This window comes from Pelmatolapia mariae, linkage group LG18 (genome assembly GCF_036321145.2).
Source record: "Pelmatolapia mariae isolate MD_Pm_ZW linkage group LG18, Pm_UMD_F_2, whole genome shotgun sequence".
NCBI lineage: Eukaryota > Metazoa > Chordata > Actinopteri > Cichliformes > Cichlidae > Pelmatolapia > Pelmatolapia mariae.
The window spans coordinates 32,336,900-32,351,547 of NC_086243.1; the positions used below are offsets into that span (position 1 = coordinate 32,336,900).

Genomic DNA, 14,648 nt, shown 5'->3' on the forward strand with positions numbered 1-14,648 from the left:
CTTTTTTTTATATTTTTTTTAACGGCTAGCCTTTGTTTTACTTGAGTTTCAGTTCACAATAAAAGCTTTTTGTTGTGAAAGATTTAGCCGTCCTTGTATAATAGGAACCGTTTTATACACGGTAGGTGGCAGTGATGCGCCAGATCAGAAAAAAAAAACCACCACGAAAAAGAAGTTCAAAGTTCACCAGGAAGTCATCCTCGTGTTTTTGTGGCGTAGTTACGGCATTGAGACAGGTGCGCGCATACCAGAAAGTGGTTAAAACACCTTTTTCGGAGAAGTCATCTCATTGAACAGGTGAGTAAATATTGGTGGAGAGTCGGTGGTGGTAATGTGCTGCTGTCGTCATCGTCACCGTTACAAACGTATGATTTTAGCTGCTGTTAGCTTCAGTGTTTGCGCTGAAATGCGTGAAATTTCCGAGCTGGTTTCTGTCCAGTACGTTTATTTCGGAACAGCGCAGCGCCACCGTGTAAACATTGAATGTTGTAGCAGCTATTTTAGATTCAGTGTGCGTTTAGTATCGTTAATAATTTGCGTGGTTAGGTAAACACGTGACTTCACAACGCTAACCGGCTAATGGCTAGCTCCGTATGCTAACCTCCTAGCTAAATAGTGACGTCATTACGTGTCTGAAAAGTAAATAAGATAAGATAAGATAACCTTTATTAGTCCCACACGTGGGAAATTTGTTTTGTCACAGCAGGAAGTGGACAGTGCAAAAGTTATGAAGGAAAAATTAGAATAAAATATAATAAGAATAAATACAGTACACAACTGTACAGAATAGAATAAAATAAAATACTATATACAGTAGAATAAAAAAGAATAAAATATACAATAAGATAAAAATAGAATACAAATGCTATATACAACTGAGTAAAAATACAACGATGCATAAACATTACACGTGTTTTGTTTTGTTTTTTTTAAATATACATTTTATGGTTATCACATAAAACAACGGTGAATGTTTGTACATGAATACGTCGTTTATTCAGTTAATCTTTCATTTAAAATTCAGATTTTAAGGCCTAATTTTAATGGTATCGTTAAGAAGCATCAGAAAGGGCAAACAAAATAAAACATTTGTTAACAAATTAGACATAACCGACTCCAGAGAACCAACTTCCTTTTAAATAAAATGTTTACGGCTAAACAGCTCTACATTGAGACGCCTGTGATTTTTGTGCTATATGCTGAAAGTAAACCTACTTGAATCCCCAGGTCCCCATGGCCTCGTACACGTGCATCAGCTGCCGAGTAGCTTTCGCAGATGGTGAGGTGCAGCGTGCACACTATAAAACCGACTGGCATCGGTACAACTTGAAGCGGAAGGTGGCCGACATGCCCCCCGTCACTGCTGAAAACTTCCAGGAACGTGTCCTGGCTCAGAGGGCCGCTGCTGACCAGCAGCTGACCGATGCATCAGCCACTGAGTGCTGCACCATCTGCAACAAGAAGTTCTCCAGCGCCAACGCTTACCAGAACCACCTGCAGTCCCACAAACACCAACAGGTCGAAAAGCAGACCCTGCTCGCTGCCCAGAGGAGAGTGGAGAAGATGAATGAGAAGAACCTGGAGAAGGGGCTCAGTGATGAAAAGGTGGATAATGATGCAAGGAATGAGGCCCTGCAACAGGCGCTGAAAGAACAGCAGAGATCGAGCCCTGCCAAGCAAGACCATGCACAGACCTCACAAGGAGCAACAAAGCAGAGGACTGAGAAGCTGGATAAACCTCCCAGGATGATGTGGCTGGAGGAGCAAGCCAAGAAGCGAGAAAGAGAAGAAGGTGGCACAGCTGGTGAAGGTGAAGGTGAGCAGATTAAATGAAATAAAAAGCATTTCTCAACTGTCTGAATTTCCTGCCACACCCACAGAACATTATAAACTGAAGGTTGACAGCAACACTTGCACTAAATTTAGAGGGGGAAAAAAGCAGTGAAAATGTCATGTTGTCTTAGTTTGAATGTATTTCCATAAAAATGTTGCAGAAGACTGGGAGGATGTAGATGAAGATGATGAGGGCGATGATGGTGATGAGATGGAGGCGGATGATGAAGAGGAGGTGATGGATCAGCAGGAAGGAGAGTCCACTGCTCTGTCTGACACCCAACCTCCCGCTCTACCCGGCGCCATCCCCATCACTGACTGCTTGTTCTGTTCCCACCACTCCAAGTCCCTCATGAAGAACGTCACACACATGACCAAAGTCCACAGTTTCTTCATCCCTGATGTGGAGTTCCTCGTAGATCTGAAGGGCCTCATCCGTTACCTCGGTGAGTTTTGACTGTAAAATTGCAGCAGCAAGGCTTGTATTGATATAATGGTGTAGTTACAGAAAGATGTGGACAGGATTATCACATACATAAAAAAGAAAACATTCTTTTGCACATGAATGTTTTTTTCTTTTGTGCTCTAACAATTTTTTTTAATTTATTTGTTTTACAGGAGAAAAAGTCGGTGCTGGGAACGTGTGCTTATGGTGTAACGAAAAGGGGCGTTCATTTTACTCAACAGAAGCAGTACAGAGTCACATGATAGACAAAAGCCACTGTAAGCTCTTCACAGATGGCGATGCCGCCCTGGAGTTTGCAGACTTCTATGACTTCAGGTAATAAAGACATTTAACCAGAGCCTCTCTTTAATGTTTAGCAATTAGTGGTCCTTTTTTGTTTAGTGGGAATGGATATAATGCATCTTGCTTCGTTAAACCCATCAAAGGCTCATTGATTTTCACTTTTCTTTTGCCAACAGGAGTAGTTACCCTGACAGAAAAGAGGGGGAGGATGCTGAAATGGATGATGAAGAGTTGGCTGATGACAAGAACCTGGAATATGACGACGAGACGATGGAGCTGACGCTCCCTTCAGGTGACTTGACATGAGATTAGTTTTTATAATTGGAGATCCTGGTCAAGACTTAAATGTATGTAAAGGAATTATATGAATGCTTGCTCTATAAGCCATAACTCTAAACTTTTCATGGCTAACATAAAAATCGGCACTGATTTAGTTTTTAGTTGGTAATGGGTCACATAGATTCAGCCCGCAATGCTGATTGTCCAAATTTAGATATATTCTGTGGTGTATTAACAACAACAACAACAACCATTCACCTGTAAAATAATCACATAAACAATAATTAATATTTGTAGTCCTTTTGGTCAGGAATGTTGAAATAAATTAATTTGCAAGACTCCACCATTGATTTTTTTGATAGTTTGCTCCGTCTGAAGAATGAAAGTTACTTTCAGTTAACAAGCTGTTGGAATTTGGGGATTTTAGTAAGAGAAGAACACAAGAAAGATGTGAAAAATTGAGATGGGTGGATTTACTGATTCCAAAATTAAGATGAGGAATTAAGGCACATTCTGTAGTTTTAATCATATCTAGTCCTATGAACATATAACCTGTTCAGACGAACTGCATCAGCTCATAATATCAATAATTTCATAAACATCCCTGTCTGAAATGCTGTGTAAATTCTAAATTTACAAATTTGGAACCTATTAAAAACAACAGGCAACATCTTAATGGGTTTAGTAAATTTGGGAAATAATGCATACAAGTATGTATTAAGTTTGCCATTTATGTTGGGATATTTTGAATAGTAAAAATATTAAATAACTATTACTAAAAATCAATGAAGGGGTTAGCCACCAGCAGTACATTTGGATAACTGCTTACTCACTGCTGGCCTCTTCTATTTCCTGTTGATCTTATCTTAAGAAGAAAAATAATTAGCACTTTATCGTTGTCTGATTTGCCTTGTCCGACTGGAAAAACTGTTGAGCAAGTCTTTCTTTAGATTTCTCTGTTGTAACAGAATCCATGTCTTTGCTGTGTGTTTCTTCAGGTGCTAAGATTGGCCACCGCTCTCTTATGAGGTACTACAAACAGCGGTTCGGAGCCCAGCGAGCGGTGGTTCTGACCCACAATAAGAACGCAGTTGGCAGAGTGCTCCGGCAGTACAAATCCCTCGGCTGGGGAGGAGATACAGGTAAGAGTCAGTAAACGCTCATCAAAAAGCAGGATTTCATTTAGTTAGTAAGTTTTGTCACAGCTTAATTTATGAATCACTTTTATGACTTTGTGACAGTACAGCCTGCTTGTTCAGCAATGAGTTGTCGACCCTGTTTCTAGGTCAAAGCCTTTACTGTGTTAGCTTAGGCTTGTGACTCCTCCACATGCTGCGTGCGCCATTCAGCAGTCATTCTACCCTTGGAGACCATTACTGTTAGTACTAATCTTTTGTAGCAAGCTGAGCTACAAGCTAAGCTTTTACAGTGTTGTACTGTGTACTAAAGTTGTCACACTCACAGCTTTTCGACATCTGAAGTTTCTAAGTGAAGATGATGGTTAATCAATGATGTTACTATGTCTTAAAAATGCAATAGAAGAAAATAATGATTCTAAGTGTTAAGAGGTTTAGAAAAAGATGTGGCTGTGGAAAGGTTTTTAATAGGAAACATGATTTTCTATAGTGCAGAGCTGAATTTCCTCTGTTTATCCAATCATCTTTGAGGATCTTAGTCCAGATCATTATTCATTGTTGTATCGTTATGCTACAGCCTGCAGCATTATGATTTTCAGTTATTAATCCTTCCTCAATTCTTGTAAATAATACCCAGGAACTCCTGGCAGCTTCATTATTCAGCTGCTGTTGGTGATAAAGGTCAATAATAATAATTCCATTTATATAGCCCGATAAAAACAGATAGCCAAACAACACACAGCTATACAATACAATACAATACAATACAATACAATACAATTTTATATAGCACATTAAAAACCAGAGGTATGCCAAAGTGCTTTACAGAACCAATTAAGAGCAATAACAGATACAAATACAAATATACTGACAGGTGGGAGACATAACTAACCAAGGATACACAAGGTATAGTAGGCACAATCCAAAAGGCTTAAGGTTAAATCATTATAAACATTAATCAGAGCAAAAAACATAAATTACAGTACACTTACAAATGCGGGCTCTAGGTAGCTGGGGAGGCTAGGCTAAATAAATACGTTTTTAATCGAGTTTATTTTAATTTCTTTTTGATTTCTCTCTTGCCTCTGTAGCTCTTATAGTTTTTTTTTGAACAGTAAAAACATTACATGGATGTACAATTAGCAGTTATATCTTACATTTATCTAATGTCACTTGTTAATCTTACTTTTGGTTTTGTGTTATAATTTTTTCAGCTGCCCACACTCAGCCCAATAAATATTAATTGCTGATGTTTTCACTGAGATGTGTGTGCAGTACAACATGACAATATATTTATACAATATATTTGCTAACAATAAATCGCAGAGCAGAAGATCAGTGTCAACACAACAAAAAGAACAAAAACGCCACCTTCTGGCACTATTTGGCAACTGAGCTTTACAGTTTAATTCTGAAATACGCTTTTACTCCCCAAATTACTGAGTATTAATATGATTGCTTCCACTGATGTCAGTGCTTGGATGATTATCATTAGGCATCAAAGTTGGACTGGCTCTGCACCAGGACCTGTACTGAGCCAGTGGGAAAAGACTGCCAAAAGAAAAATTCATGCAAAGATTCCCCCCTTAAAACACAAATGGCGATGGACCGAGGAGGTGCCCAGTGGTTGTTACACTGCACTGTGCAGCTAAAAAAAAGTCATACAATCTAATATTTTGTTGGACCACCTTTGGCAATGCTGCAGACAGGCAGGCACACGGCCCCTCCCCTCACTAACAGCTGAAGTAGTTGATGTTCACAACACTGAGCAACACTTTACATGCTCTGCTATCATTTGGATAGTTCTTATCCCAGTTGTAGTAGTTTCATTTTTTTTCTTAATTGCTTTCTTTGCTTGATGCAGACTATTAGTTTGAACCTTCTGAAACGGAATAATCTCTTTCCCACAATCATGGAATATGTCATCCAACATGTTTTGGGTTTTTTTTTTGTTTTGTTTTGTTTTAAATGCGAAGCTCCTCACTGCATCAGTTAGGATTGAAACATATTAGTCACTGTTAATTATGTGGTTCTTACTTATTTACTAAGTTAAATCCATTTGTAAACAGATTTGGTAGCTTTGCTTTGTTTGGCTGTCTTCTGTGGAACAAACTAGACTTCACTATTATGCACGGATAGGACCAACAACAGTGCTAGTTGTTTGAAGTTAAGCCACACTTGCACAAATGATTAGCTACCATTATTTCAGTCATATAACATTTATATTAATGTGTAAAATGTCAACCTTTTTTGGAGTGGTAAAGGCATTTAAAAAAACACTTTTGCTCAATATTTGCAGGGAAATATTGAACAATTATTTAGCATTGAGACTCATTTTGGTAAATTTCTAAGGAGTTCCACAGAGCATTGTTTGATGGCTTTAGATGTCTTTGGCTTTGCATGTTTCTCCTCTCTTTGCCACACACTTTAGTGGCCCTGCTCCATGCAGCTCATCGCAGACTGTCCCATTTGGGCTGTTAAATAATGGCAACAATTTTTATCTTTATTACTGTGGTCAGAAGGCGAACGTGTTACATTTGACTTGCAAATAACAATGAAAATGTATATTTTAAGACAAAAAATGGTCACAAGAGTCACTGATGACAAAATGTTAGCTTTACTGTTCTAATTTAAATTTGTGTCATTTGCTGCTGTCTGTAGTCGATGTGACATCTTGTGCTCATTGTTTATCAAATGTTAACTGTGAGAAAACTGCTGCGATTTGATATTCTGACACACTGCTCACAACTATGTTACTAACTCCCTCATCTTTCTGTCTTTTAGGTAACAGCGCGCTCAATCAGAAACAGAAAGACATGCAGTATGTACAGATGATGAAGTCCAAGTGGATGCTGAAGATGGGAATGAGCCACAACACCATCAAGCAGAAGCACTTCAGAGCCCAAGTTATGTTCTAAACTCGGACTGAAGGAACAGGACGGAGCTAAATGAGACATGGACTGGCAAGCTCTGAAGTTTAACATCTTTACTAACTCCAAGAAACCAGGCAGATATCCTTGAACAGTGGTAGGAACAGAAATCAGGCTCATCAAACGCACAGACTGTATGAAAAGGATGGATGTGGCCATTGTGTCACTCACGGGTTTGTGAAGTCTTGTTTTTAAGCCTCAAACACAGAAAATTGGCAGTCACAGTTTTAAGCCAGATGTCACAAGTAATGTGTGGATTAAACCAGGAAACCAAAAGATACTACATGGTTATACTCTGGATCCTTATTTATCACAGTGTAGCCAAGACCTCAAATTATGTTCTTCTTTATCAACTATTTTACTCTAAATACGACCGAGATTCCCAAAATTTAAAATGTTGTGTTAAATATGAGTTGAAACCAGTGAATGCTCATCAGAAAACATCATAGATAAAGTGAAAACATGCAGGTTTCAAGCATTTCTCCATTGGATGCACCCATCTTTTGTGTACAGCCTATACTGAAAACCTGATTACAGTCATTCTTCATTGCGTTTAAAGTAATGCACTAATGCCAGTTTTGAGGTTTGATGATTGCAGGGAATCTTTGATGTGGTAAATCTTTATCTTTGATCTTTGATAAAGCTTCTTGAATTTTTTAGAGCCTTTAATTTACTTTTGTGAAAAAAATTCATCTGTCATCTCTCAAATGCTGCATCTCTGTACAAAGTGCAGGTTCTCTGTAAATCTCCTTGAAATCGTGATAGAGATCCTGGAAGCTCTTATCGACTTCATTTTGAAAACAGCCTGTTTGAAAACAGATCAAGGACACGAATCACACTTATGAGTTCTTTTTGAAATTATATAAATCCTGTAAAAGCTACATTACATAAATGATAAGAAACTGTTTTAATACTTTGGACAAAACTTATTTAACTGATAGGATTTCATCATTATCGTTCAACATGATCGGAACCAATTCAACTAAATAAATGTTTGATATTTACCGCATACATCGCAGTCTTCCTGATGCAATGTTTCATTACTTTTTATATTTTGTGTTTAAATAGAAAAAACCTGAATCTTTAAAATCAGCATTGTTTTGTTTGTCCTTAAATCAATCAACTCCTCATCATGTCAGCAATGTGACGATTGCTTCGCTTCCAACTAGATGAAACAAGCCCTTCATATGAGACATACAGTCAGGTGCATACGTTTTGTGCAGTGACCACAGTGGATTTTGAAACAAATAAAATATTTATAGTTGGGCAAAAGAATGATATATCGTGATAACGTCAGTCTGTCTGGAGGTTTCTTCATCTTAATAGCGTTCTGTTTCTCTCACGTCCCTAATTGTTGTTCGGGGATCATCTGATTGTTGGGGGTTTTCAATCTCAGAAATCGGGTATTTACATTGGAATATAAAGTGCCTTTCAGCCAAATGCTGATGTAAATGGACACTTATGCTACTTCAACATAATTCTGTTCACCTAAATATTTTGAAGACAGCCTCTTAGGCCCAAGACTAGTCTCAAGATCAGAGCTTCTTCAACAGCAGGACAAGGACTTATGTGGTATTGTACAGGTGATTGCAATGTTGTGGTTGACTGATATACAACTATCATTAAGTCCAGTTCACACCAGTGGTTGAAGTTGGCAGTTATGACATTTACTACCACATTTCTCTTCTTTGTTTGCCATTTATGTTTTTCTATCATTTTTAATTCACCACAGTCAGAGAAGCAACACCTCACTTCACAAGTATGTACTCTTATCAATGACATTTGGATGCTTGTTACTATATTTATTCATTTTCATTTATGAGAAATTTGAAAACACTTTTTTTCCTCACTGTGACATTGCAATTTTCCTCCCATGATCACTCTGCTGCTTTCAGATACGTCAGATTTATCAATGACTCTGAGCCTCGTGCAGATGATGTAATCGAAAGCCAATTGGGCTTTGGCAGGATGCTGACCCACCGCACTGCCACATTAATGAGCTCAGTTACTCCATTTGTTTGTGGTGCTCCACTTTATCTTTGGCAGGCTCTCCACTTCCTTTCGCCGGCTGGGAGAGTGTTTGCGGCTCGATGGTTTCAGGGGTTTAGGGCTCTTTGCCCGTACAGCACACCACTGTTTGACATAGTCGACAGGAGAAGCAGAGGAGGAGGGGCCATGCAGACTGGCCGACGGCGAGAAGGAGACTAATTGATCAGGATGACGTGGAGAGGGACGGGGCAGATGGCTAAGAAGCGTTAGCACTGTGGAAGTCATTGGAGGAGGTGATCCTTACTAGACAGACTCCTTTCTGACGGTTGATAAGAGTTGTTTTAGAAGCTGATGATTTATAACACGGTCTCATTGAACGTTTTTGTGACAAATCTACCTCAGGGTGTTTTTGTGAAATTAAAATGGAATTAAATAAACCAAATTCATGTAAAGACCCCCCCTCCCAAACTCATTGGCAGCTTATTTTCATTAGGGGGTGTGTTTTTTTTTTTTTTTTTTTGTTTTGTTTTGTTTTTTGTTTCAGCCGCTTAAAAATTGAGTGATTAAAGAGATTTGAATAATTGGATCATAGCTGGGCTTGATTATCTTCCCCCTCACTTTCATAAAAAAAATTATTTTTAGTCATGCTGGCAGCATGGCTCCAAGACAGCAGTGTCCATCAGCCTGTCCACTGGTTTAGTCCAGACTGAGATATCTAAGATCATATTGGCACTAAATCTCATGCAGATATTATTTTTCCACAGAGAATGAATCTGATCCACTTTCATGATTCACCGACGTTTCCCCTCGCACCATAGTGAGACTAACATTTTTTTGTTTTGAGTGAAATGTCTTTGGTATTGGATGGTGTTCCTTAATCTTTCTCACTCTCAGGATGAGTCATAAAACTCTGAGCAATGATCTTTGAGATCAGGTCAGAATTTTTGTTTATCCAATAATTATTTCATAAATGGATATTTCTAATGATTCGCCCTTCAGTACCAACAGTGTTTCAGTTGATATATGACAATGAAAAATCCAACATACGGTGTTCTAATAGTGTGTTGGACCAGTACCTAACTCTATAACAGCTTTAAAGCTCCACTGGTTCCTCAAGTCTCTGGAACTCTAATCAATGGTGTACGCAGTTCTTCCAAACGATACTCTTTCATTCTGTATGTTTAAGTTGGAGAGTGCTGTCGGGCACTCCCATCTGTGTTCAGATATGTTCACATTATGTTGATACTCAAACCCCATTGCTGGAGCCATTTTCATTTTGGATGAAACCCCTCCTATTAGAATAGAAATGTTTCATCACTTTCATCGCAGGATAAAGATGATCACTCAGAATACCTTTGTATTGATTTGCAGAAGAAAAGTGGAGCGAAAAGCATGCTAGCAAAATTCCCCTCCCAGCAAAGCAGAGTGACAAAATCCTCTCACTGTACCTTCACCTGAAATAATCACTGGTAAATGTAATCATACTCGGAGCTAAACTCTTAGACTTTACATAAAGGATGGATGTAGCCACCATTACATCCTCCACTGGTTGGAAGTTTGTCAGAGTTGGACCTGACAGTGAAACTGATGCCATCATTGGGTAACAACGTCTTGGCCACACTGTAAAACACACTCGAGATGGAAAAACCTGACAAAAAAAAGGATTTCATATTGATCTCTTATATCTGATGTAAAATGCATCAGTCTATAATTTGTTTGGCATAGCCGAAGCAGTTTATGAAAGTCTGACTTATCAGAACTGTGGTTTTAAGACAAATTGAATTCATCCTTTTTGATTCTATGGATCGTAATTTGCAAAATAACCATAGTGTTGTATTAAATAGAACTTATTGTCTCTACAGTTCATAATGTGTTAAAAAGTGAAAAACTACAACAGGAGTGCTATGCTAGAGATGCTCCACCTAGCATCGTCTCCATAGCCTTTATTCTCCCACAAATCCTGACCATAGTAATGAAACATAAGTGCATTTATTAACCATTTAAAAGCTTATACTGAGGCTGCACAATGGCTCTAAAAATAGTTTTGTCAATCAGAGGTCAGCTCAAGGCAAGAGTTTCGATTTCTGTCTATTTTAGATGCTATACAAGTCAGATGTTAAATCCCTTGCAATACTTAAAACTGTCAAACTTTAGCTTTCTTTATTCATTTATGAATTTATTGCAGCTCTTCTGACTGAATCATAACTTTAATAACATTATTTTTCTTCATTCTCCTCAAGACAGCAAAAGTGAGTTTTTACAACCTTGCAACAAAAAGGATTTCATGTCTTATATCTGATATAAAATGCATTGGTGTATAACTCGTTTAGCTTAAGTAATTAATGAATTTCTGAATTATTAGAACTGTTGTTTTTAGACAAATTATAAAATATTTGCAAACAAAACTAGAAATATGTAAGAAAAGTTGAGTTTCTCAGTCTGAGGACTTTGAAAAATTCATTAGGAAGATGGGCGCCGCACCATCAGGCAGAAGGTAAAACACAAAAGTAGATTCAGAGACAGCCTAAGTCACCACCCCTCCTAAACACAATGTGTTGAGAAGCAGTTCACCCGGCCCTCCCTGCTCTCAGCACGATCCCGGTCTCCCTCTGAGCCCTGGGGACCTGGTATTGATCGGTGCCTCGTAGGTAGTGATTGGACATGAGTGGATAATTTCCTTTGCTGCATTAGAGTCCATTACTGGCCTGCTCCCCGGAAAGCGATAGACATCCTCAAAAAAAAATGAGAGAGAAGATTCTTCTTGGAAAAGCAGTCTCCGACAAATGATTCGCCAGCTGAGGCTCCTTGAACTTTATTATCAGGTCCATTTGGAGGATGATAATAGATACTGGGTAACAGCAAAGGAGGATCTGGCATTAACTGAGACATTTTCTGTCCTTTTCTAAAGCCTGGGGGTGGTGTGTATGTTAAACAAGAAAAACAAAGATGAAATAAAGCTGATATATACAGACACAGAATTGTATTCATTCAGAGAAAGAATCCCAGCTGAGTTTTAACCTTTACAGACTTCCTCCCACGGAGGCCGAGCAGGACTATTCTCAGCTTGAGAGTCTCTCTCAGAGCTCCTCGGGAGCGTTTGTTTTGCTGGGTGAATCATTACTCATTGCCACCGTGACATCCTTTGTTTCATTCTCCTGTTTCTTCTTACTCACTGGGATCCTTTTTCTTCACGTTAGAGTGGAAATTGTGAAGCAGCAAGGCTCTATATTTACTAAAAAAACAAACAAAAAAACAGGGGGGTGGATAGCTGCTGAATGAGAAACATTGATATGCTGAATATGAACACAAATACACTCCCACAGGGGCATGAAACACAGAAAAAGGGCTTACACTGGCAACTACTCTGGATTGTCATGCATGAAATTCCAACGAGCTTCTCCCATATGGAAAGTCTTTCCTTTTTTTTGAAGAAATGGTTTTGATGACTTCTTCAAATTTTGTCCAGCTGGTTAGATATTAAAATGAGGTTCGGATTTGAAAATGTCTGTTTTAAATAATGGTACATGTATGTATTTAAAGGTTTATTTAAAGCTTGTTGTTTTTGCAGTAGTGGATTAAAACTGTTACATAGAAACGTATTGAAAAAGCTTATGTCTCAGCCCAGGCTTCATCTGTGCTGTGGAAACTGAGCCAAAATGTTTAAACTCCCCCTCGGAGGGCAGACGTACTTATAAGCAATAATGCAGATTGTAGACTAAGACCCTGTGTTAGATTTAAATCAATAACTGCCCTTTACAATTTATAAAGAGTTGTATTCTGCACAGAACAAATATCAAGTCATTTCCAAAACCATATCTAGAAACCAACTCATTTAACCCACCAGTCTCAGCTAACCTGAATTGGTTAAGTTCTAGTAAAATACCTCAGCTTAACTTCATGACATTATTTGTGATTTGCTCAAATTTGATTTGCGGATATTTCTTTGCTGTTTATTTTTAGCATGTAATTAAAGATAATTACACCACCTACTCGCTATTTGCATTTGTTTTAAGCTTAATTAAAGCTTTATTAAAACTGCAAAATTTCTCAGTGTGTAGAAGGAAATGGGGAAAACCTTTAGGCATTACAGGGATCTGAAGCAGACATTAGATTTATTGCTCCTGTAACATCAGATACCCCATTGGTATTCATTTCTAAGGAGGCTATCTTACCCCTCACCTGTATATAAATGACATCAAGGGTCTAAGTAAAGATCCATAAAATAAATACTTTTACTGTCATCAGACACCCTGTGATCACCAGAGCGCAAGAACTTGTTAAAGAAGCCTGTGATACTAGTACAAGTTTTTCACATAACTGCATATAATTAACATTTGTCTCCCACAAACTCACAGAACCCAGCTTTAGTGGATCTATAAAATTAAAGGTAAGATAAAGTTTAAATGGCTTGTTTCAGGTAATAGATTAACTATAAATTACACAAAGCTACAGAGTCCTAATAATAGAAATAAGCAGCTGGAAACGAGTATAATAAGTCACATTTAACTTCTTGTTAACATACTGAAGTTTAACTTTAAGACCATTAGCTGGCTGTTAGAACACTTCTCCACATGGCCCCAAAACAACCATCAAAAGACACTTTCCTATAATGGATACTCATGGAATAACTAAAGAAATGACCTTACCCTGTCAAATGCTCCTTAAATGCAATCAGGACCTTTAAAACAAACACTGTTTGTGAATCATCACCAGAACCCAAGATCAAGAAGTGAGAAAGATTAAGGAACACCATCCAATACCAAAGACATTTCACTCAAAACAAAAAATGAAAATGATGTGCATAAATAACACTTACAACCACACCTTCTTTAGACTATTAATGGCTTCCTGTTGTTGCACCCCTAAATTCATTATTAGCCACTTTGAGATCAGGCTTCAGCCTCCTAGGAAACTGTGTAGCTCTGTTTCAGATAGTTTTTTGTGCTCTTGGCTCTGCATGCTGTTATTAAGAGGTTGTATCCTTAAAATTATGACACAGCTCTGCATGTGCAAAGTTTTCTGTTTGTGACAAGCAGCCAATAAGAAAAAAAAGTTCAGCATTAATTAACTTTACCTCATTAAAGAATTAACTCATAAGTTCCCTTTAAATGCTTCTTTTAGATTAATTTTGGATAGGTAACATTATTAACCACACGTTCCAAGCAGAGGACACCGGAGTTCACCATGAACCACCTTGAGAGAACCACAGGCTCAGCCCTCTACGACATTTAATAGGTCCATCATTTACAGGCTGAAATTCCTCTTTAAGTTTCAGAAAGATTTAAACCACCACCACTGATAATGATAGCATTTGTAACCCAGCAGGTGACCCCTTTAACACAGGGAGGGTGCTGTGGGTCGCCACGTCTCAGCACATAAAATATTCTTTGTGGCAGGCCGGCGGACTGGCCAAGTTGCTGCTGCTGTGAGTATGATGCTTCTCATTTCTTTCTTACTGCTGGCTGTGCTGAAGTAGTGCCTGCCTGGGTCTGGGAACTTATGTCCTCCATCATATTAATGGGATAATAATGTGATTGATTGGTCATCCCCCGGGGGAAATGGTCTTTTCTGCTTCCTGAGAGTGCACGACTCATCAGAGAACTTACAGCTGACTTGAAGTGGATTCGTGCCCAAGAGCCCCTCAGCAGGGTGAATGCTCGAGCACATCAGGCGGCTTCCAGCCCGGGTTGGACCGCTCGGAAGATTGTTTGCGTGCCGCTACTCTGTTGCCAT

At 38.5% G+C, this 14,648-nt stretch overlaps 1 protein-coding gene across 1 annotated transcript; it reads left to right on the top strand.

The window, feature by feature from the left end:
- Window positions 1-171: 171 nt before the first annotated feature.
- Window positions 172-8,312, top strand: znf622 (zinc finger protein 622). Its single transcript, XM_063462115.1, has 7 exons — window positions 172-297; window positions 1,228-1,816; window positions 1,995-2,279; window positions 2,452-2,614; window positions 2,758-2,873; window positions 3,859-4,002; window positions 6,781-8,312. The coding sequence occupies exons 2-7, from the start codon at window positions 1,234-1,236 to the stop codon at window positions 6,912-6,914; spliced, it is 1,425 nt and encodes a 474-aa protein (XP_063318185.1). The 5' UTR covers window positions 172-297; window positions 1,228-1,233; the 3' UTR covers window positions 6,915-8,312.
- Window positions 8,313-14,648: the final 6,336 nt, after the last annotated feature.